Raw genomic sequence first — 21,477 nt, 5'->3', positions numbered from 1 at the left:
CCATTGTTCTTTGTCCTATCACTGGGCACCACCAAAAAGAGCCTGGCACCTTCATTTTGACAGCCACCCCTTAGATAGTTAATAATAATATTAATATCAATACCATTCTTATATTAATAAGGTATAATAAAGGCTAATAATATTAACTAATATTAATGTTAGTTTTAAATATTAATATTAATTAATAAGGTCCCCTCTCAGCCTTCTCTTCTCCAGACTAAAAGCCCCCAGACTAAACCCCTGTCTTTCTTCATAGCAGAGACGTCAAAGTCTCCCAGTCGTCCTTGTAGCTGTCCACTGGACTCTTTCCAGCAGATCCCTGTCTCTCTTGAACTGGGGAGCCCAAAACTGGATACAGCATTGCTGATGCAGAATGGAACTCTTTGAAGGCACCTTTCTACTTAATATACAATTGCATGAAAGTTCAGAGGCATCAAATATAAATTCTTCATAGTGAGAGAGTCATGGTCTGGAGATAAGTGTATGTGTGTACATAACACACATGGCCTTGGCTGGGAATGTTTCTCTGTGTCTAAACATACAAAGTGTGTAGATCACAAGGACTGTTTCATATGAATTAAAATACAGGTTGTTAATTGAGATCCCATCTTCATCACAGATTAATTATTATTTCTTTTTTCCAAACCTGAGATTTTTAGATGGCTTCTTTGAAAAAGCTGATTAATGATAATTTCTGTGTTAGAAATGAAACAATCTGTAGGGTTTGTGCTTACTGGCAGTTCTTCAGTACAGAAATTGCTCCTTCACTCTTGGAAGGGTGGGAAGGTGCCTGTGGTGTTTGTTGTCAGCGTGGAGTGACCGCCTAACAAAATAGTTCTCTTATTTCTAGGATAAAAGAAGTAAATGAAACCAACAAACGAGTGGAACAGGAAATCAAAGTGGCTATATTCACCCTCATCAATGAAATCAACAAAAAAGGAAAATCTCTCTTACAGCACCTTGAGGTACAGTTAAGATTTAAAATAAGTGTTGTTGACTGTTTACAGTCTCCTATTGAGAACTCAAGATTCCATGGTTGAGAAGAGTTTGTTTGGTGGGACTGCGAGTTTACAGCTGGCAGGTTATCAAAGGCTGAAGGCTTCTCAGAGATGGGGCTGCTGAGTTTACCTGCCATGCTCAGGAGGGGTTTAGAGGCAGTTTCTGGTTGGCACAGGAGCTGATGTTCAGAGTACCTGTCCCACCACTGTAGCTGTCTCTTCCAGTTGCCGCTTCTGTGGTGGAAGCGGCAGGAATGCCAGGGCACCACTCAGCACAGAGCTGCCAGTTCTGATGGGCTCCAGTCTGAGTTGTTCCCCCAGTTCTTCATTGTGCTGCTGTGCCTCCAGCAATGTGAGGAAGAGAACTGGTCTTGGTTTAGTAGTTGATACTTTCCTGGGATAAAGCAGAGGCTCTTCTCTGAGCCTCTTTTCCTGGCACTGATATCTCTGGAAGAGTGGTGGATTGGAGTAACACAGGACTGTTGTTGGTGCTTCTGGCCTCTCTGAATGTGAGCGTTAATGAAAGCTGCTTTGCTTGCCACGGTTTTCTGATGCTCCAAGAACTGCAGCAGTTGTTTACATTTTCCTCATAGCATTGTAATAAAGTTTTTGTTTCTTTGTAGAATGTAACAAAGGAGAGACAGATGAAGTTAATACAACAACAAAATGACATCACTGGTCTTTCACGTCAAGTGAAGCATGTAATGAACTTTACTAACTGGGCTATTGCAAGTGGCAGCAGTACTGCTTTGCTCTACAGTAAACGGCTGGTAAGGAAAGATTCCTGAACTCGTCTTGCAGCACAGAAATACTTAGTCAAAAGGATTGTCTATGTATTGAGTAGCTTCACTAGATCATGTCCAGGAAAGAGACAATGCTAAAGGCAGCTCAGTCTTTGATTGGAGTCATTGCAGAAGCAGTATGATTGCAGTACTTTCCTGTACTCCTTAGAGCTGAGTTAAAAACTGCTTGCATGGTGGATGATTTTCCTAGTGAACTGAGGGCTTTCCAGGCAACCAACTAAAGTTGGTATTGGCAGTCCTTGTTGGTGATCCAGCAGTCTAAACTTGCTTCTTAACATTCTCATTCTTAATTCTTTGTCATCGACAGTCTTGTTTCTGCTTTCCATTAGATAACATTCCAGTTACGTCACATTTTAAAGGCACGTTGTGATCCTGTTCCCGCTGCCAACGGAGCCATACGCTTCCATTGTGACCCTACCTTCTGGGCAAAGAACGTTGTCAATTTAGGTGAGAAAAGGGTGTTTGCTTATTCTGTGCTACCTGAAAAACTAGAGTGAGTTGGGGGTGCAAATCATCTCTTCATGCAGAAGACCAAAATTCCCTTGACTGAGCCCTGTGGTTCTGATTACCCTCCAAAGCTGCTCAGTCCTTTCTGCTAGCAAAGCTTTCTCCACAGGTTTTGTTTTCCAGTGGCAATGGTTCTAGGCATGGCCCTTTTTTTTTGGGTGCTTCAGTTTTTGGAGTAAGGTTGGGGTTTTTTTTGGCAAGTAAATCAGTTTTGCCTATTCTGAGCCTCCAATTTAGCTGCATATGGACTAATATTGGACCTCTTAATGTGTTGGAAGATGCATGAACAAGCATAATTAAGAGGATTGTTGATATGAGCTAAGTTCCTGGCTAAGTACCAAGCCAGTCCAGTGCCTTGGAAAGGTTAGTGAAAATGTTTAATTTGTTTTGGATTCTAAGATGCCAGACACATTTATAAAGGTTAAAAAAAAAAAAGCCCAGAGGCTCACAACAGGAGATCTGCTGCTGCTCTTCTGCATGCATTGCTTCAACTGCCACTGCTTACAGCACCATAGCTGTAACCTTTTGAATCTTAACTAGTTCTTTTCAGTGCAGCTGTTCAGTCCTCCTTTGCCCCAAAGCATGAGGTGCTGTGGGAGTTTGTAGTACTGTGGTGAGATGGGAGCTCGGAGGGCTTGGAGCTTAGTGAGATAGGAGCATGGAGAGCTCATGTTGTGCCTGAACATTTGACATGGCTGGGATTGCAGGACATGCAGTTAGGATTGCAGCACGTTGCTGGCTGTTGCCAGATGCAATACTAACATGTAATAATAATATGTGCCTTTTGAAGGATGTAAGGTGTTTCATATTTTAGCTACTTTATTATTGCCTCATCCTGCAGCAGTGTAGTGCCACACTTTTTTCTTGCACATTAATCCCCTAATCACTTACATTTCTCAAAGACTAGGTTTTGAATGAGCAAAGAGGAGAGGTGAGGTACAGTGTGGAGAGCACAGTGAGGCAGAAGTGTCTGTCAGAACATGCTTGGGAACTTTTCTCTGAAACAAAAATCTGATAGAAGAGCTGATGAAAGTGTCAACTCTTCTTGATGTTTTGTGTGTGCTCACTTGTTGCTCTAAGTCCACTAGCCAGGTTTTGGTGTTCCTCTCTTTAGTCAAGTGCATGGTAACCAAACTTCTCATTATGTAAATAATGCCCTCATGGGCAGTTCCTCAAGCAGTTTTTAAGTGCTCTTATTCTTGGTCATTAGTTCAGAAGGAAAAACCAAAGCTTTCTAGAGCAGAGCTTCAAATTTTTTTCTACTAGGAACTCCAAGTAGGTGGGGGAAGCTGTATAGGGAACAGAAACTGGCCTCTTCCATAAAAAGACATGCAGATTCCAGTGAGTGCATTTTCAAAGGAAAGAAATCAACATTTTGCCTTTTCTCTTTGAGAACAGAACTGAAGATAGCTGGAGAGGCATTGTAGCCAATCTCATTGTCATGTGTCATAGTTGTATGAGCTGTTCTTAGTCACTCAGTGTTGAGACACACTCTGCTGTCCTCCCAAATACCTTTTCCTGAGCTTAGTTTCTTTGGGTATAGAAACTTTATGCTCAGTGTGTGGTGTTCCTATTTTATTTCTTATTTTCCCTCTTTATTGTGACCACAGAGAACAGTTACCTCTTGTCATTTTAGGCTGTACAGTTCCAGTTCATTCATTCTTTCCTCACACATGGCTTTAGATTTGTGATTTCTTCTTCTAGTCTGAGGGTTGTGGGTTTTTTTTTCCTTCTCTCATAAATGGTTATGAAAACTTGAAGAAGATTTCAACCTTAAATTGCTTTGTTACTGCTTCTGAGGAAACTGAATTAGAAACATCTGAGTATCCTGCATTTATCAAAGTTTAGATGATGATGGAGATTCAACTGTTTACTTGTTCTTTTCTTTTCTTTTCTTTGTTTTGTTTAGGTAACCTTGTCATTGAAAATAAACCAACTCCTAGTTACACTCCTAATGTGGTGGTTGGACAGGCTCCTCCAGGAACAAACCACATCAACAAAACTCCCGGGCAAATCAATCTGGCACAGCTTCGACTTCAGCATATGCAGCAGCAAGTGTATGCACAAAAGCATCAGCAACTGCAGCAGATGAGGATGGCACAGCCAACTGCATCAGTTCCCAGGCAGACAAGTCCACAAGTCATACAGCAGCAGGTAGGAGTCTATGTTCTTATCTCACCACTGAGATTTACAACTGTCCTAGCAAATATAAACTTAGAAAGCCGTTTATAAACATGAAAGTCTTTGGGAATTTGACATACTTTAAAATGTGACAGCTGTTGATTTTTCTTGATGTTGTGTAACTAGTAAACCTACTACTGTGGAAAGAGGTTGGCTTCTTTTTTTTTCCCATGTTAAAAGCAAAAGTTTTTAAAAAACAAAAACCCTTGTAGCCTCCCAGGTTGATCAGCATGCAGACCATGCAGAGGGGTAACATGAACTGTGGGGCTTTCCAAGCACATCAGATGAGAATGGCTCAGAATGCTGCTCGTATACCAGGAATACCACGCCACAATGGACCACAGTACTCCATGATGCAGCCTCACCTTCAAAGACAAGTATATCCTGTGTACACGCTTCATTTGTGCCATTGTGCCAGACTTTCATACCTCCAGCTGTAGATGTGTCTTCCTGTAGCGCTTGTAGCTCGCAGCCACGCACATTGATCTGCTTTGTCCATCTTGCATACTCTGCTGTGACGCAAAATCCAGACCCTGAGAGTGCAAATGAATCCTGATGCTTGCATTGCATTTTAGTTCTGGGAGGCAAACCATTTCGTTTTACACTTCTCAGTGATATTCAGCTATTGGATTTCATAGAGAGTAGTTGAAGGAGCAGTGAAGTTCAGTGTGATGTAGTTGAGGGTTTCTAATGAAACTGAATTCTTAAGTGTCTTTAAATTCGAACCTGAAGCATGAGGCAGAGCTCTGCCTACCACTGAGATGAAAAATTCTTGACTATGAATGTCAGTGTGACTGGAAAACCAAGAATGACTTATAATAACTTGAAACAGTAACTAGTTCCAGTTAATAAATAATAAATAAATGTATAGGCAGACACGTGGACTGTGAAGTTGTCTTTGGAGGAAGTAATGGATTTAAGAAACAGAACTATATTAAAAAAAATCAATTTGGTGGAAGGTGTGCTATATATTTATGTATCTAGCTTCATAAAGAGCTTTTTCTTTCCAAGTAAATACAACTAGCAGTTGCCTTGCATTCAGTGTTGTCAGGTTATGTTGGTAGCAGTGTGAGTTTGTGTTCCTCCCCCTGTTTTTTTTTCTGAGGACTGCCATTACAATGCACGTGTTGCAGTTTTACACGCAGTGGCTGTCTGATCTGTCTATAATGCACTCATGCTCTCTTCTCTTTTCCCACAGCATTCTAACCCTGGGCATGCAGGGCCTTTTCCAGTTGTTTCTGTGCACAACACCACTATTAATCCAACTAGTCCTACGACAGCAACAATGGCAAGTGCAAACCGTGGTCCCACAAGCCCATCCATTTCTGCAATTGAGCTCATCCCCTCTGTCACAAACCCAGAGAATTTACCTTCCCTGCCGGACATCCCACCCATCCAGGTCAGTGGACACCGAGCACTTGCACTGGGGAGAAGCAACCACTGCTTTTCTTTCTGTATCTTTTGAATTTGGCTCCTGGTACTAGTCTGTGAAATGGTGTAGTTACTTTCCACTTAAGTTGAAGGACTGAAATCTGCAGCCCTTGCCTTGGGCGTGCCACTGTCACATAGCACTGACCAGGCCTGTGTTAACCTCTAGAGTGATCAGTATTTAATGGCTGTTCTGCAGTCAAACTGATAGTTAATCCCAAGTCCTGCATCCACTGCCTTTGTTTCACAGGAAGATCATATGGGAAGGTATCACTAGAGTAGTCATGGACCTTGACTGCCCTGAATGGTGGTGTATTCAGAATTAAAATTGCCTGGCACTTCTGTGTGATCTTCCTAAATACCACAACCAAGTACTGACAAAAAGTGTCCCACTGCCCTACTTTCCCCTCTCCTCACATTTCCTCTGCACCCCAGGAGCGTGGCTCTAACTATTTACGCTGGCTTTGGATCCTGGAAGGTGCTGCAGAACATGCTGGCCTCTGTGGTTAGTCTTGAGCTCTTGTGGGGTCTGCCTGGAGATTCCTGCTGGCACAGAGTGACTGTGGTTGCTTCTGTAGTTCTTGGTTCTTCTGCACACCACAGAAATGCCCTTATAAAGCACAGGGGACTCAGTCAGTACAGGAAACAGTTGCCTTAGAAACAAAACCTAAATTTGATCCAAGCAGATGATCTGCTGTAGTACCGATGGCAACTTTTCAACTCTTTAGTCATGTTCAAGGGTTGTGTGCTCAGTTTGCTCATGAGGCTGCAGGTAGTTTGCCAACATAAGAAAAGCAGGGAAAAAAGGATCACATCTCTGAATGTGATTGATCTGCAGTGCTGAAGTTTTGTTTAGCCGTTAGAACAAAACACAGCTGGTTATGACTGATTCAGCTGTCTAAAGGTCTAAAGTTCATGGTACACTAAGTTAGAAGCAGTTTTTAGTGGAATCATCCAAAACATAAACATGCAACTCCTAGGTGCACTGAAAATGCAGACTTCTGTTCAGATGCTGTTTTTCATTCCTGTTCATGCAATAGCTGGTAAGGATTTTACTTGATGAAAGAGCTGGGTGGAAGGCTATTAGTTTTCCAGGTTGCTTGCAGAGTCATAAACCCCTCCTTTGAATAGTGTTTCAAGCACATCATTTGCAATTAAGCTGCTGCCTTGCAGTTAATAGCTTTAAGCAGTTAAAAGTAATAAGGTGCTTGTCTCCTTGGTTTTAATGGATACTAAAACCTGTGTAAAAAGTGAATGAGAGGGAGGGAGATTTCACTTTGCACTGAGGGAAAAAAAACAAGTTCATGGTTTCCCTTCACATCTTAATTGTTGAGTAACTCTTGCAGCATTAATGATCTGGTCGTTCGTATGACCATTTGTAGGACTAGCACTGAACATCTGGGAACCAAAGTCTGGAATGACCTAGAGTGAGTGCAGCCTGTGAAGAACCCAAATGCTTAGGAGCTTTTGAGGAAGCACTTTGCAGTTTCTGACTGTGGGTTTCTGTTGTGAAAGACTGATCTCTGTGTGAAACTGAGAAAAGTATTTGCTGATGTCCTGAATCTTTGAAGGGGTGGTGAACTACTCTGGTAAAAATCCTAATCCCAGTTGAAAGATGTGGAACTGTTAATAAACCTTAGTTAGGCCTCTCTGATTCAGATTTCTGTTTTTGCTTCTTAGCTTGAAGATGCTGGCTCAAGTAGTCTAGATAACCTTCTAAGCAGATACATTACAAGCAGCCACCTACCCCCTCAACCTACAAGTACCATGAATCCCTCCCCAGGACCTTCAGCTCTCTCTCCAGGGTCATCAGGTAAATGTACTGGGTGCTTTAATGATTCTAGAAAGTGATGGATATTCTGGTATTTAAGTTGAAAATCAATTACCTACTGTTTCCTGCAAAGAGGGGAATGATACTTTGTTTGAAATTAATTTTACTCGAGATAAATTCTTATGTAAATTGAAATTTCACCCTTAAAAAATACCTTTATAGTAACAAAGTGCCAACACATGAATGTAGTATTCCAGATCACAGAATGTTAGGGGTTGGAAGGGACCTCCAGAGATCATCCAGTCCAACCTCCCTTGCCAGAGCAGGATCACCCAGGGCAGGTCACACAGGAACACATCCAGGTGGGTTTTGAATGTCTGCATAGAAGGAGACTCCACAACCTCCCTGGGCAGCCTATTCCAGGGCTCTGTCACTCTGAGTGAAAAAGCTTTTCCTTCTGTTCCTGTGGAACCTCCTCTGCTCCAGATTACCCCCACTGCCCCTTGTCCTATCATTGGACATCACTGAGCAGAGCCTGGCTCCATCCTCCCAGCACTGCCCTGTGCATCTTTATCAACAGAAATGAGGTTGCCCTCAGTCTCCTCCATGCTAAAGAGCCCCAGCTCCCTCAGCCTTTCCTCACAAGGGAGATACTTCCACTGCCATCAGCAGCTTTGTGGCTCTGTGCTGCACTCTATCAAGCAGTTCCCTGATGTTCTTCTTGAACTGAGAGGCCCAGAACTGGACACAATATTCCAGATGTGGCCTCACCAGGGCAGAGTAGAGGAGGGCGAGAACCTCTCTGACCTACTAACCACACCCCTTCTAATACATCCTAGGATGCCATTGGCCTTCTTGGTCACAAGGGCACATTGCTGGCTCATGGTCATCCTGTTGTCCACCAGGAAGTAAGTTTATAGAAGATCTTGATGACAGAATTACACCCACCAATATTTGAGCAAGGTCATTCTAAGTGCAGCCAGTTGATGATAGAGCTTTTGTTATGCATGTGACCAAATGAAGTCATCAACACCTGATGTTGAATTACTTAAACATTGAAAGTGTCCATTTCTATTCAGAAGAAGCTGATTTCAATAATTTCTTCAGCTTTTCTCTTAGTCTGCAAGATTGTTGTAAAATTCTGAGAGTGAATGGTTGCAGCCCTGGAACTTGTTATGTTTCTTAAAGTCTTCATGCAGAGCACTCTTGAGTCTGCTTTTCCTGGCTTGATTGGTGGCTGTCAGTGGATAAAATTTGAGGACTATAGCACTGTTTGGATTGTGTGAAATAATGAATGTTGGTTGTGTTTTGTAGTGTGGTGTGCTAGACCTTTGATCTGATCAAACAACTGAGAATAGCTTACATAAATTAGTTATTCAGTAGGATATTCTGTCAGCTCCTCTTGTGTCACTGAGCACCACTCATTCCTTTTACTGCAGAATGTAGGTTTGTACCAAGTCAACATCTATACTTCTTCCTTGCAGGTTTATCCAATTCCCACACTCCTGTGAGGCCACCTAGTACCTCCAGCACAGGTAGCAGAGGAAGGTAAGTCTGTTACGTTTGCTCTGCCGGCTGAAAAGTTAGACATGAGGAATTAAACAAATAACTGAATCAATAGCACTTTGCTGTAACTGTGACTCAGTAATGAGAGAATGCTTACATGAAGAAAATGGCCTTTATTTCTTTATCTTATGTTTCATTATGATTCTGTGCTGTCTTGGAAGTAAATGTTCTAATGTGCTTTGTCTTTTGGAAATGTCCAGGGAACGATCACTTACGTTTCGTTGATCTGATGGATTTTTCTCTTCATTTACATGCTGGTGTCTTTCTAGTTGTGGCTCCTCAGGCAGAACTGCTGAGAAAACTGGTGTTAACTTCAAATCTGACCAAGTGAGAGTCAAGCAAGAACCAGGGACAGAGGAAGAGATATGCAGCTTCTCAGGAACAGTGAAACAGGAGAAAACAGAGGACGGCAGAAGGAGTGCTTGCATGGTAAAGTTAGTTTGTGCGTCAGTGTGTTACCCTTTTCCTAGCAGCATGGTTCACAATTTGGAAATAATTAAGCAGTTTTAAGCCTCATACTCTGTTAAAGCCCTGAAGACTGAGATATTTACCTCCCTGGCAGTATGTCTCAGCTAAGTGTGGTCCAGTTCAAGGGTTGAGCTCTTTGGTTTTGTGGTACCGCTAACTACTGGGAGTTTGTGACACGAGTACCAGTAAGCTGGCAAAGGGACTTAGACAGTAACTTGCTGTCTTATGTTGAAGAAATGAACATTAAACAATGCCAGGTGTTTCCCTTCCTGATGTGGAAGGATGCAGCCTAGTGATGGGGATGCAAAACACACCCAACCCTTGTCAGTTTTGTATATTCATAGAATCAACAAGGTTGGAAAAGACCTCAAAGATCATCACGTTCAACCTGTCACTCAAGACCTCATGACTACTAAACCATGGCTTCAAGTGCCACATCCAATCCCTTTTTGAACACCTCCAGGGACGGTGACTCCACCACCTCCCTGGGAAAGTGTGATTGGTAGTTGCATGTTGAAAGTAGTCTGATAGAAAACATCACTTATCTAAGCTCAGTTCATGTTGAGAACTTTATGGTAGCCTTTAACACTTTGCTTTGCCAGACACTGGACAGCCTGTTGTGTACATTTTATCTTTAGCTACTAAATAAAATATCCCCAGCAGTGAGCCTGTTGGCTACTTTTAATCTCTTAACTAACAGAAGCTGAAGGGGGCCTACAAGAAGGCTGCAGAGGGACTATTTCCAAAGGCCTTCAGTGATAGGGCAAGGGGCAATGGTTTGAAAATTAGAGAAGAGGAGGTTTGGGTTGGATGTTAGGAGGAAGTTCTTTTACTGTGAGAAGGTGGAACACTGCAGTAGGGGGTTAGTTGAGGCCCCATCCTTGGAGATATTCAAGGTCAGATTCAACAGGGCTCTGGGCAACCTGATCTAATGGAGGATGTCCGTATCGCTTCAGGGGGGTTGCACTGGATGACCTTTGGAGGTGCCTTCCAATCCAAACCATTCTATGATTCTGTGGTGGGTAGAAATGAGCCTGTTCTTGAAAAGATGGACTTAGGAAAAGGTAGTTTTCAATACTGTGTGCAGCTCAGCTCTTCATGATGATTTGTCACATACTTTGGGAATGAGTGTAGTACCTTTAAATGCTGGCTGGCTTTTGACTTCCAACGTGTGAACAAGGATGCCCTTGTAAAACTGACTCTGTTTTTCATGTGCTGCTTTCATTTCAGCTTAGCAGTCCTGAGAGCAGCTTGACACCACCACTGTCCACTAACTTGCATCTGGAAAGTGAATTAGAAGCATTGGGAAGCCTTGAAAACCATGTAAAAACTGAACCAGCAGATTTAAGTGAAAGCTGCAAACAGTCTGGACACAGCCTGGTAAATGGAAAATCCCCAGTGAGGAGCCTCATGCACCGATCAGCTAGAGTTGGAGAAGGCAGTAACAAAGATGATGATCCCAACGAAGACTGGTGTGCTGTATGCCAAAATGGAGGGGATCTCTTATGTTGTGAAAAGTGCCCAAAGGTCTTTCACCTGACTTGTCATGTACCAACACTCCTCAGCTTCCCAAGGTACCAGAAACAGCTTAATGGCTCCTGAGAACAGCTCTGTGGTCTCGCTCATGTGATAGATTTCAACACAGGACCAAAACTGATGTTCCATCGTCAGCATCATCTGGTTCTGGATGATTTCTTGTCAGTAAAAAAAACCCCCAACATTTCAGAGGTCTGCCTGAATTGTGCCTGGGTGATGTTTATCTGATAAATATACAGTCTGTCAAGGTGTCATTTTGTTATGTAAAGTTCATTTAAAAGTCACAGTGATAAATGTTGGGAGAGGAATATGAGGGCAGGAAAAATGGCACTGAGTGTTATGCCTTTTCTTTGGCTTTCCAAATCTTTACTGCAATACAATGTGAATCTGTAAGAGCTAATGAAAAAAACTGTAGCCATCACTGATGAGACTTTGTCTTTGGATTTCTAGAATAATTGTGTTTATTTCTGTTTAGTGGGGAGTGGATATGTACATTCTGCAGAGACCTGAGCAAACCTGAAGTAGAATATGATTGTGACAATTCACAGCACAGCAAGAAGGGGAAAACAGCACAAGGCCTGAGTCCTGTGGACCAAAGGGTATGTCTGAAATTTGTGGGAGTCTGTTTCCTAGAAAAAAAGTGCTTTCTTACATTGGCTATTGCCCACTGCTGCTTGAAATGCTTGTGCTGTGGCTGCAGCAAATGAGAATTAAGTAATGAGATATTTTTTGTTGCTTATGACCACATATCCAGGTGTTGGTCACTGTGTGGGAAGTGCCACACATTCCATATTTAACTGCATCCTTTAACATGCATTAGCCTCTTCAGTGTTCTTATTAAGGAGTTCTTTGCATTTAACATTGATAAAACCCTCATAAAATAGTTCTGTAAGTTTGGTGTGTGAAGTTCATGCTGTGAGAGGTGCCAAAAGTATTCAGGTGCATTCTTGTGGAAGGTTTAATGGCCTTGGCAGCCAGAGTTACTTCTAGCTTTGTCAATCAGCCTGTGCATGAAGTGTTAGAGTATTATCAAATCAGATTCCTCTACAGGAATTACAAGCAAAGCAAAGAAAAAAATTTCACCAGGGAGTTCAGAGAAACACTCTGGCTTTGGATTCAAATTGTTTAGTTCTGTCTTGTGGAGAGAAGAATGAAAGCTTGCAGCTCAGTCCTTTCCTGTTCCAAGCAGTTATGGGTGGACAAAAGCAGTTCTAGTTTGTGTCAGCATGGCTCTCATGTTTGACTTTAGCCCTAGGCTTTTGTTTAGGAAGAAGAAAGCAACAAGGGAGTGCATTTCTGCCGTGTGAGCAGGAAGGTGTTCTGCCCTCTCAGTGTCCTCTGAAGAACTTTGCATTGTGTAGTGAAGCTTGTGAGGATTGTATTTAAATTGTCTAGTGCTAAGCCAGTATAAACCTATTTAAAACAGGGAGGTATGCACTTGGTGAGGATAAATTAAGAATATTAATGTGAAGCTGTTTATTTCTTTGCAAGAAATGTGAACGTCTCCTGCTTTACCTGTACTGTCATGAGCTGAGCATTGAATTTCAAGAGCCAGTCCCAGCCTCGGTGAGTCTCCTGAAAAATAGTGATTGAGTTTTGCAGAACATCTGTAAAAGTCTGGAGCTTAGTTTGGGAAGGAACTGACTGCTTTTATTTGAAGCATGTCCCTTTTGATCAACCTAAAAGTTCTGGCAGTCATGCAGTATTTCATGAGTCTGAGGGACAGAAGCTGATTCTGTAGCTTCTCTGTGCAGAGGCTCTGCTCTGTCTCAAACCCAGATAGTTAAAAATGCTTTCAATTAGCAGTTGTTGAATTGGGAGAGGATGTCTCAGGATACCATAATATTCAGAATGTTTTAGGAGGGCTGTTTTTTTGATAATCTTTTAAATGAAAGGAGGAGAGAACCTGCTTTGCCTGGTCTTGTTTTCAGCTGCAAAAGAAGTAGCTGTAGTGAGAAGCTTTGCTGTGCTCTGACAAACCAAAGGTTAGAAAGAACTTTGCGAGTTCTTTCAAAACAGTTTGATGAAAGATAGTAATTCTTACTTACTGGACCAGCTTATTGATAAGAAGCTCTTTATGATGAGGGTGATGGAGCACTGGAACTGTCCAGAGAGGTTGTGCAGTCTCCTCCTCTGGAGACTTTCAACCCCACCTGGATGCGTTCTTGTGTGACCTGCTCTGGGTGATCCTGCTGTGGCATTGGGGGTTGGACTGGATGACTTCTGGAGGTCCCTTCCAAACCCTAGCATTCTGTGATTCAACTATTTCTGTGAAGTCTGTAGTCACTGCAGTGATAAATCACTTTGTTTTTTACAGATACCAAACTACTATAAAATTATAAAGAAACCAATGGATTTATCTACAGTGAAAAAGAAACTGCAGAAGAAGCATTCCCAACACTACCAAACTCCGGAGGATTTTGTGGCAGATGTCCGGTTGATCTTCAAGAACTGTGAAAGGTTTAATGAAGTATGTTAACTTCCAATCTGTACATATTTCCTCAGATCAAGTTTCATTTCAACCTGGCTGTGCAGCTTCTCCAGTTAAAGGCTCTGCTTCCAGTCTTAACTTCTGCTTATGGAGCAGACGCTGAACCAGACACTTAAAGTCTAAACCAAACAAAAGCATTTGCAGAGCTGCCTCTCAGTTTTAGCCAGGCTTTGATAGAGGGAACCTTTAAAATGCTTTCACTGGTGTGGATCTGTGACTGAGGAGCTGGGTGAACTTTTTACTGTACATCACATAGATTGTGGAAGGGCTTAGGCAGTTGTGGTAATTGAGACAATCAAGTAGTCCTTAAAACTGTCTCAAGCTCTGTTCGTAATTGTTCTTATACTCATGAAACATGGCAGACTTCTACTGAGGAAACTGCCTCTGCCAAGGAAAAGTGCTCTTCAGAATGCAGTACCTGGTGCAGGCTGAATCCAGGAAAGCATTGCCCTTGTGGCTGGTATTACACTTAGTGCTTTTAGCTCTACGTGGGACTCTCAAACATAAGTTTGCAGTAGACACCTTGTATGGAGTCAGATTTTTGATCAGTGTGGAAATTTGACTTCTTGTCCAGTGAACCCATCTATAATGTAATACTTGCACCTTACATGTGAAAGATGATTTGGGGGGGGATTAAGTACCAAGGTGGTATTGCTAGGTGGAGCAACGGAGAAAATACTGTGGCTATCAAAACTAAATCATTGTGGAGGTGTGCTGAACCCGGAGCTGGGCTAAGAGGGCATCCTCATTTCTGAGATGCCTTAAAGCAAGACCAACACAAAGCCCTGGGGAGAAGGCATGGCAGGGAATGGCTTTCTTCTGACCTTAAATGTATCAAACAGCCTATATTTTCCTATAAAATGTAATCTGAGTGTTGCAATGTTTGGGCTGCATTTCTGGCTCTGTGAGGAAATAAATTGAAGTACATAAACCTACAATCAAAATCTTAACTGTTTCACAAGTCCACTAGTAAAAATCAAAAGTTGGTGATCTAATGCTGTAGATGCTCACAAGCATTTGGGGCTTTTAACACCCTTATATCCTCTGTATTAGGTGGAGGTTAATGAGCACTGTGGAAGAAGCTGCAATTAAGTGAACTTCTTAATCAAGGGAATTAACGAAGCATCTACCGCAGAGGAAAGCTTGCTGCAGCTCTTAGGGACAAGAGTAAACCAAGGGAGCAAGGACTGATGGATGTGGTGTTTTGGATTTTAAAATGCTGGCTCGTGGCACAGATGAGTCACCTTGACCTCTCCTAACAGCATCATGTCTGGTGTCTCAGCCACCTGCTTTTAAATCATAGAAATCATAGTGGGGGGAGACCCCCCAGGAAAGTCCTCTCGTGGAGCACTTTTCTCTAAAGTGAGACTCTTCCACAGTAATGTCCAGTCCACTGAAATTTATAATGGAAAGAGAGTCATGAGTAGAGTGCAGTTTTGGAAATGACTGGGAGACACTTGTGGTACAAAAGTTGTGTGTTTTGCTGAAGGTTTATTTACCTCATGACTGTTTGAAACCTGCTTCCGCTAAGTTTTGAGAACTAAAGCGCTGTAGCCCATAACAAACTGTTCTGTTGTTATGGCTGACTTTAGTCATCCAATCCTGTGCAATCTCATAACTTTAGAAAGGATTATAATTTCATTTTTTTTGACTCTGGTATCCTTTTTAGATGATGAAAGTTGTTCAAGTTTATGCAGAAACACAAGAGATTAATTTGAAGGTAAGCGTTTCAGCCCATGCACACTTGGTGAAGGGATGTGCATTTCCAGGAGGTGAATGTTCCTGTCTTCTTTTGTTTGCAGGCTGATTCAGAAGTAGCACAGGCAGGGAAGGCAGTTGCATTATACTTTGAAGATAAACTTACAGAGATCTACCCAGACAGGACCTTCCAGCCTTTGCCTGAATTTGAGCAGGAAGAGGATGATGGTGAAATAACTGAGGACTCCGATGAAGATTTTATACAGCCACGTAGAAAACGCCTAAAATCAGATGAGAGACCAGTGCATATAAAGTAATCTAATAATATGGACCTGAAATCTATTGTAAAAACTGTTATTTAAGTGTTCTGGAATATTATCATGCCTACAGTGGCCAACCTGAAGAAGCTGATAGCTTTTTAACAGTATTAGATTACAAAAAATCCCCACTTGTACAGAAAAGCATTCTCATCAAAAGGGGAATAATGTATTGTAATATTTTGGTGGTTTGTTTGTTTGGTTTTCCTCCCCCCTTTATTATTTGCTATATTCTTTCTTTTCCTGGTGGAGGGGGCAGACTCGGCCTGGTCTCGCAGATAGAGGATGAATACTGAAGAGAAGCGGGTCTGATATGTTCCATGTACAGATAAGACTGCTTAGTGGGGCTGCTCTGTGGGACTGGAGCAGCTGGTTCTGGTGTCTCACATTCCCACTGGCCTGCAGTGTCAGCTGTCAGCGCTGTCCTGGAGTCCCCTCCTGGTGTGAGCTTAGTGCGTGTTGGTCACCGCTTCCATCATCTCCTTTAAGTGGTGTTGTGAAGAGCTGTGTTGATCCAATGACCTGCATTTTACTTTCTTTACTACATTTTACGTGTAGCAAAGGTAAAAACAAAACCAAAACCAACAAAACCAATCTCATTAAAGTGTTCTGAATTGGCAAGTGCAGGAGTGTGAGTTCTTGACAGATGAAGAACTGGAGCTGGTGGCAGCAGTCTCTTCTCTGTAGGCCTGGGTCTGCTTAGTCCTGTACACAGAACATTTTAATGGCCTTCATGGCAGAAGTCTCAGCGTTGTCTCATCTGTCCCTGATCCCCCTAATGAGGCAGAATGTTATCTCCAGTATTCATTGTCCAATTTTCTGTACTTACAAGATAGACTGAAGAGGTAACAACTGGTTGGGATGTTTTTTCCAGTCTTCCTAAATATCAGTTTCTAACAGACCACTCGGCAACCAATAACCTGTTAACTACCAAATGTGTAAAATTTCCTGTATTCACTTTGTCTTATTTGTAAATAGTGAATTGAGATTCTTGCAGCTCAGCAACATTTGCTGAGCTGTTTTTAAGCTAATATGTATTCTTATTAATTGTTCCTATCAAGAAAAGATTTGTAATATATGCTATTTCTAACATTGCATTCATTTGGAGGTTCTCTCTTATTTTTATTAGAGTACTTACTCAGAACTTTCTTCAGAAGCAGCTTATGAGCAAAATGTCTAGGAAAAGATTGGGATAATTCTGCTGAGATTGGGTTGCTTGTTCATCCATTGAACGAAGTACTTGCACAGACCAGGATTTGGCTTTGAGTGGTTTCTGGTCAAATACTGAAAACAGAACAATTTCCCCATTTCCCTGAACCCTGTGGCAGGCACCTCTGCAGTGCCTCCTGTTGCACACTGCCTTCATTCCAGCGTTTCTGGTTAGAAATGAGGTCATCACCAAGTCACTGTAGTTTGAACAGTTGTTTTCCTTTACTGGCAGAAATCAGTACTAGAAATAATCAGAGGAATTTCTGGCTTTCATGTAGATCCTGTTAAAATAAGGTGAAGAAATCACACATTCAGAGGAGGTCAATTTGACGGACTACAAATTTGCCGTGAGGTGTTGTGTGAATGCAGCAATTCTGTGGTGAATCCCTGGGGTTTGTTCCACTCAGCAATTCCTGTGGCATTGTATACACTTTACCATGATGGTAAAGAGGAGCCTTTTAGCAGAGTGTATCAACCTGAGGTATGCTCTCAGCAGTTTTTATGCAAATCACTTCAGATTTGATTTCTTTTTCTGAGAACAAAGTCTGTGTACGTTGTGACTTTGCCTCCCTTATGGCAAAGGAAGGGGCTGAAGGGGTTTCCAACTTCAGGCTCACTTCTTTAGATTACACAAATTACTACACTTAAATCCCAAACTGGACTTTTCTTCATTTCTCAGATCTGAGCATAGTGCCAGTTTAAATTTCTATTCCTTTTTTTACCAGTTTGTATGTGAAAGGGGAAGTAAATTCTGCTTCACCATACCACACTGACAACCAGCAAAAGCTCTGCCATAGGAAGGATGCCATATGTGGATAGGACATGGATAGCATCAAGGGATCGTGTAATGGCTCTGTGTATTGCCTGTTTATGCATTTCTAGTTTCTCAGCTTCGTTTTGCAAAGGAATATTATTAAAATTATCATGAAAATAAGGATTTTTTGTGAATTCTCTTCAATTGGGGTTACTATTTTTATGGCACTTAAGCACTCTAGGTTCTGTACCTTTAGACTTCAACTGGTCAGGTACTGCAGAGGCTCACTGCCTGAGCTGGAGCATGGCATGAGCTGGTAGCTTGCCAGGCTGGGTCAAAGTTGGGGAAGGACCACACTGCAGAGCTGTGGGCCAGGGGCCACACATGCTCCCTGGCTATGGCAGGAATGGTATCTTGTGCTCTCCACCCAGCCCACAGAAGCAGGTGTCAGAATGTCTGGGGAGGCCTCTGTGGTTGAGTCACTCCCACTGACAGCCAGAAAAATGGTCAAGCTCTCTAGGCTAGCGCCAGCCTGTGTCTACCAGTTCATCTGCCAGCCACCAGTGATGCTGAGCTTGGTGAACATTCAAGCTCTGCTCTTGCATATAACCTCTGAACTTCCAGAACTGGTCCTTCCAGTTAGCTCATCAGGGCTCAGTAGTATTGTGAAATGTTGACTGGGGTGCTTGAAATCTGAAGTGTGTCTTTGTGATATAAAAGGAGCAAAATTTTTCTTTCCCTCCTTCATTTTGGAGCTCTCAGTACAACAATTCAGTGATAGTTTTGAAATGAGCTCAATTCTGTTAAAAAGTAATTGAAAGCTAAGCTCTGCTAATACATCTCCTGATCCTCCATCTGTCAATGTTCATCATAGGACTGGTAAGGGTTTGCTCGGTCAACACAGCTTTTGGTGCCGCGCTGTATGAAACTGGTTCCAGAGCAGCTTCATGGGGTTTGTGTGGATGGCTGCTGTGTGAGTTCTCTGTGCCTGGTGATGTGTGTGAGTGCCTGAGAACCGGAGCAGAGCTTGCATCAGCAGCAGTTCTGCAGACAGAGGCTGTGGTGGGCACGCTCTGCCTGCCAGCTCCTTTGCACCATTGCAGCGTTCCCACGCGACAGCAGGAAGGTAGCCTTGGCACTTGGTGGGACTTTGTGCTCTAATTGAAGATACTTGTAAAAGCCACCATTTGTCTCTCCCATTTTTGTTGGCAATGGCCCTGAAGGTTTTAAGTTAATCCAAAGAAGTAAAAGGCAACTTGCTTTTGAAATAGGAGTGAAAAGTGCACAGGATGCTAACCTGTGGACTTCTTGATTACCTCAGCAGGTATCCTGCCATGTAATTACTAGTGATTAGTGGTAGTCTAACCAGCCAAATAGGTTCAGGTCTTTTGTTTGACTGTGCCCTGGAATCGAGTGGCCTATAGCATAACGAGGAAAACAAAAAAGGATGGTCCCCAAACTTCTGAAAACAGAAATGCTCTGTTGAATGTGGGGAGGTTCTTTGTGTGGAATGCCAGCACTGCTTGTGACGTGCAGCGGTGTTGGCACGCTGGACACTGGATCACTGGAATGTTTTATAAACATTTCTGCAAGCCACTGGAACAAAACTCCTTAAAATCAGCCCAATTGTATCATTCTCCATGACCTTCTTTATTGGCTGGCCTCTAGGCAATGGCAGCGGTGTTTTGAAGCAGAGTGTGCGATGTGCTGGCTTTTCCTTGTTTTTTTCTTAACTCATTTCCTTGGAAAAAGCAATAAATCTGCTTTGTCTGCTGCCTGGTGGCATGTCAGGAATCCTTTCTTCTGGGCAGTGATTTTATAGGAGAGGTTGTATGCATCTTGCCATGTCCAGCTTTTAAAAACCAAGGGTGCAGGAGTCCTTGACAACCCAGCGTGGCATTGGATTTTAACAGTTGGAGAAAGCTGCATATTTTTGTACCCAGTGGGGGTGTGAGGGGAAAAAAAAAACCTGAGACCCCCTTTTTTAAAAGAATTGTGTGTGTGCCACAGTTTCCACATTTCAGAGGGGACATTTGTGTTGTAGCTTTGGGTATGGTGTGCGTGTGTGTGCGTGTACAGCAACTCTTCCACCTAGCTCCTGTGTTTGCTCCTTGGGGATCCTCCTTTGTATGCTTCCTACCGTGTCTCGATTGGTTTGTTCAGAAGTTGCAGTTGATTTGGGTGTCTTTATTAGGAGTGAGATATTCAACCTATGAAATGCAGTTTTCTGTTGAGTGATCTTACAGCTCAAGGCTGCTTTCTCTAGAATCTGTGGCATTTCTACGAGGAGAGGTGCTGAAATACTTTTCCTAAGCTCAACTTGTTGCGGAGTGAGCTGCGTTTTGAGGAGTGCATGTCTGCTGCTGGCCTGCAAGTGGTGGGGGGGAATGTGTCTTAGGTTCAGAACACCATGAAACATGTATATAAGCCTTTAAAGAGTTGTGCAGTCCAAAGCCTGTTTTCCATGTGAACGTGCTCCTGGAAGGGTTCCATTCATGGCATTCTTTGATGATTTCTTGCTTCCAGCAACCGAACTGATTCCTTTTTTTTTGTTTGCACATAGGAAACTGCTCACCTTTAATATGACTCTTCAAAGAGGAAAAAAATATATTAAAAAGTGCTGTTTCTGTGGTATTGTATTATCTGAATTATCATATTTAACTTTTTTTTTTTTAAAGGAAAGGAAAAAAACACAACCTACAAACAAGGTTACAGTTTCTAATTGTTCTGTTCCTGTGTTTTTTGCTGGTGTGTAATAAAAACAAAAGGACAAAAAAAAAAAAAAAGGTTTTCTTTACTTGGTTATTTAATACATTAGCTGCCTGTAAATATTTCTTGTTAAATGCTCTGGAATGTGCTGTAGAAGTTGTATTAGATCAGTTGAAAGCATTGTTTGACAACCATTTTGTTTTGGTTATTTCTATTAAATTAGAAAAATTCCTCTTTCAATTGGAGTTTCTTATTGTTGTATATATTTTTTTGGTTTGCACATCTGCACCTTGAGTCCTGTGTCCAGTTCTGGGCCCCTCAGTTTAAGAAGGACGTCGAGACACTTGAACGTGTCCAGAGAAGGGCAACGAGCCTGGGGAGAGGCCTTGAGCACAGCCCTGTGAGGAGAGGCTGAGGGAGCTGGGGTTGCTTAGCCTGGAGAAGAGGAGGCTCAGGGGTGACCTCATTGCCCTCTACAACTACCTGAAAGGTGGTTGTAGCCAGGAAGGGGTTGGTCTCCCAGGCAACCAGCACCAGAACAAGGGGACACAGTCTCAAGCTGTGCCAGGGGAAGTTAAGGCTTGAGGTGAGGAGAAAGTTCTTCACTGAGAGAGTCAGTAGCCATTGGAATGTGCTGCCCAGGGAGGTGGTGGAGTCACCATTCCTCGAGGTCTTCAAGAGCAGATTGGACGTGGCACTTGGTGCCATGGTCTAGTCATGAGGTTTGTGGTGACAGCTTGGACTCAATGATCCTTGAGGTCTCTTCCAGCCTTGGCGATACTGTGATACTGTGTTAGGTCCTTAGGTTCTGGTCCCTGGCTGGCAAAAGACTTTTCTGATGCTTGCAGTGTGGGAGTGCCTCAGTGGAATTTTAACTGCAGTAGGTAAAGTAGAAGCACCTGAGGCTGCATCATCTGCAGCAGTTGGGAATTCCAAGAGAAAATACTGAAGTCTAAACTCGAGTCAGCAGTTGGGGCTGCTGTGATCTCACCACTCTGCACTTTTCCATTTGACTTTGGCACATCTCTGTACCTAGTGCAG

The 21,477-nt window shown here is 42.6% G+C and overlaps 1 protein-coding gene across 2 annotated transcripts in view; it reads left to right on the top strand.

Moving 5' to 3' along the window:
* The window catches only part of TRIM33 (tripartite motif containing 33), a 33,161-nt gene extending 17,199 nt beyond the window's left edge, over nucleotides 1-15,962 (top strand). Inside the window, exons 6-20 of one of the 2 annotated variants that reach the window (XM_009896095.2) lie at nucleotides 851-965; nucleotides 1,622-1,768; nucleotides 2,131-2,248; nucleotides 4,218-4,462; nucleotides 4,702-4,866; nucleotides 5,688-5,888; nucleotides 7,598-7,730; nucleotides 9,173-9,236; nucleotides 9,524-9,683; nucleotides 10,953-11,296; nucleotides 11,734-11,857; nucleotides 12,750-12,824; nucleotides 13,576-13,728; nucleotides 15,419-15,469; nucleotides 15,552-15,962. In XM_009896095.2, coding sequence (XP_009894397.2) covers nucleotides 851-965; nucleotides 1,622-1,768; nucleotides 2,131-2,248; nucleotides 4,218-4,462; nucleotides 4,702-4,866; nucleotides 5,688-5,888; nucleotides 7,598-7,730; nucleotides 9,173-9,236; nucleotides 9,524-9,683; nucleotides 10,953-11,296; nucleotides 11,734-11,857; nucleotides 12,750-12,824; nucleotides 13,576-13,728; nucleotides 15,419-15,469; nucleotides 15,552-15,764 — 2,308 coding nt within the window. In that variant the 3' untranslated portion in view covers nucleotides 15,765-15,962. The remainder of the gene's footprint in view (nucleotides 1-850; nucleotides 966-1,621; nucleotides 1,769-2,130; nucleotides 2,249-4,217; nucleotides 4,463-4,701; nucleotides 4,867-5,687; nucleotides 5,889-7,597; nucleotides 7,731-9,172; nucleotides 9,237-9,523; nucleotides 9,684-10,952; nucleotides 11,297-11,733; nucleotides 11,858-12,749; nucleotides 12,825-13,575; nucleotides 13,729-15,418; nucleotides 15,470-15,551) is intronic. The other variant, XM_054176322.1, reaches the window with a different exon arrangement.
* Nucleotides 15,963-21,477: the final 5,515 nt, after the last annotated feature.

This window comes from Dryobates pubescens, chromosome 35 (assembly GCF_014839835.1).
Source record: "Dryobates pubescens isolate bDryPub1 chromosome 35, bDryPub1.pri, whole genome shotgun sequence".
Lineage (NCBI taxonomy): Eukaryota > Metazoa > Chordata > Aves > Piciformes > Picidae > Dryobates > Dryobates pubescens.
The sequence above is the reverse complement of the archived record's forward strand: the minus strand, read 5'-3'. Positions and strand labels throughout refer to the sequence as shown.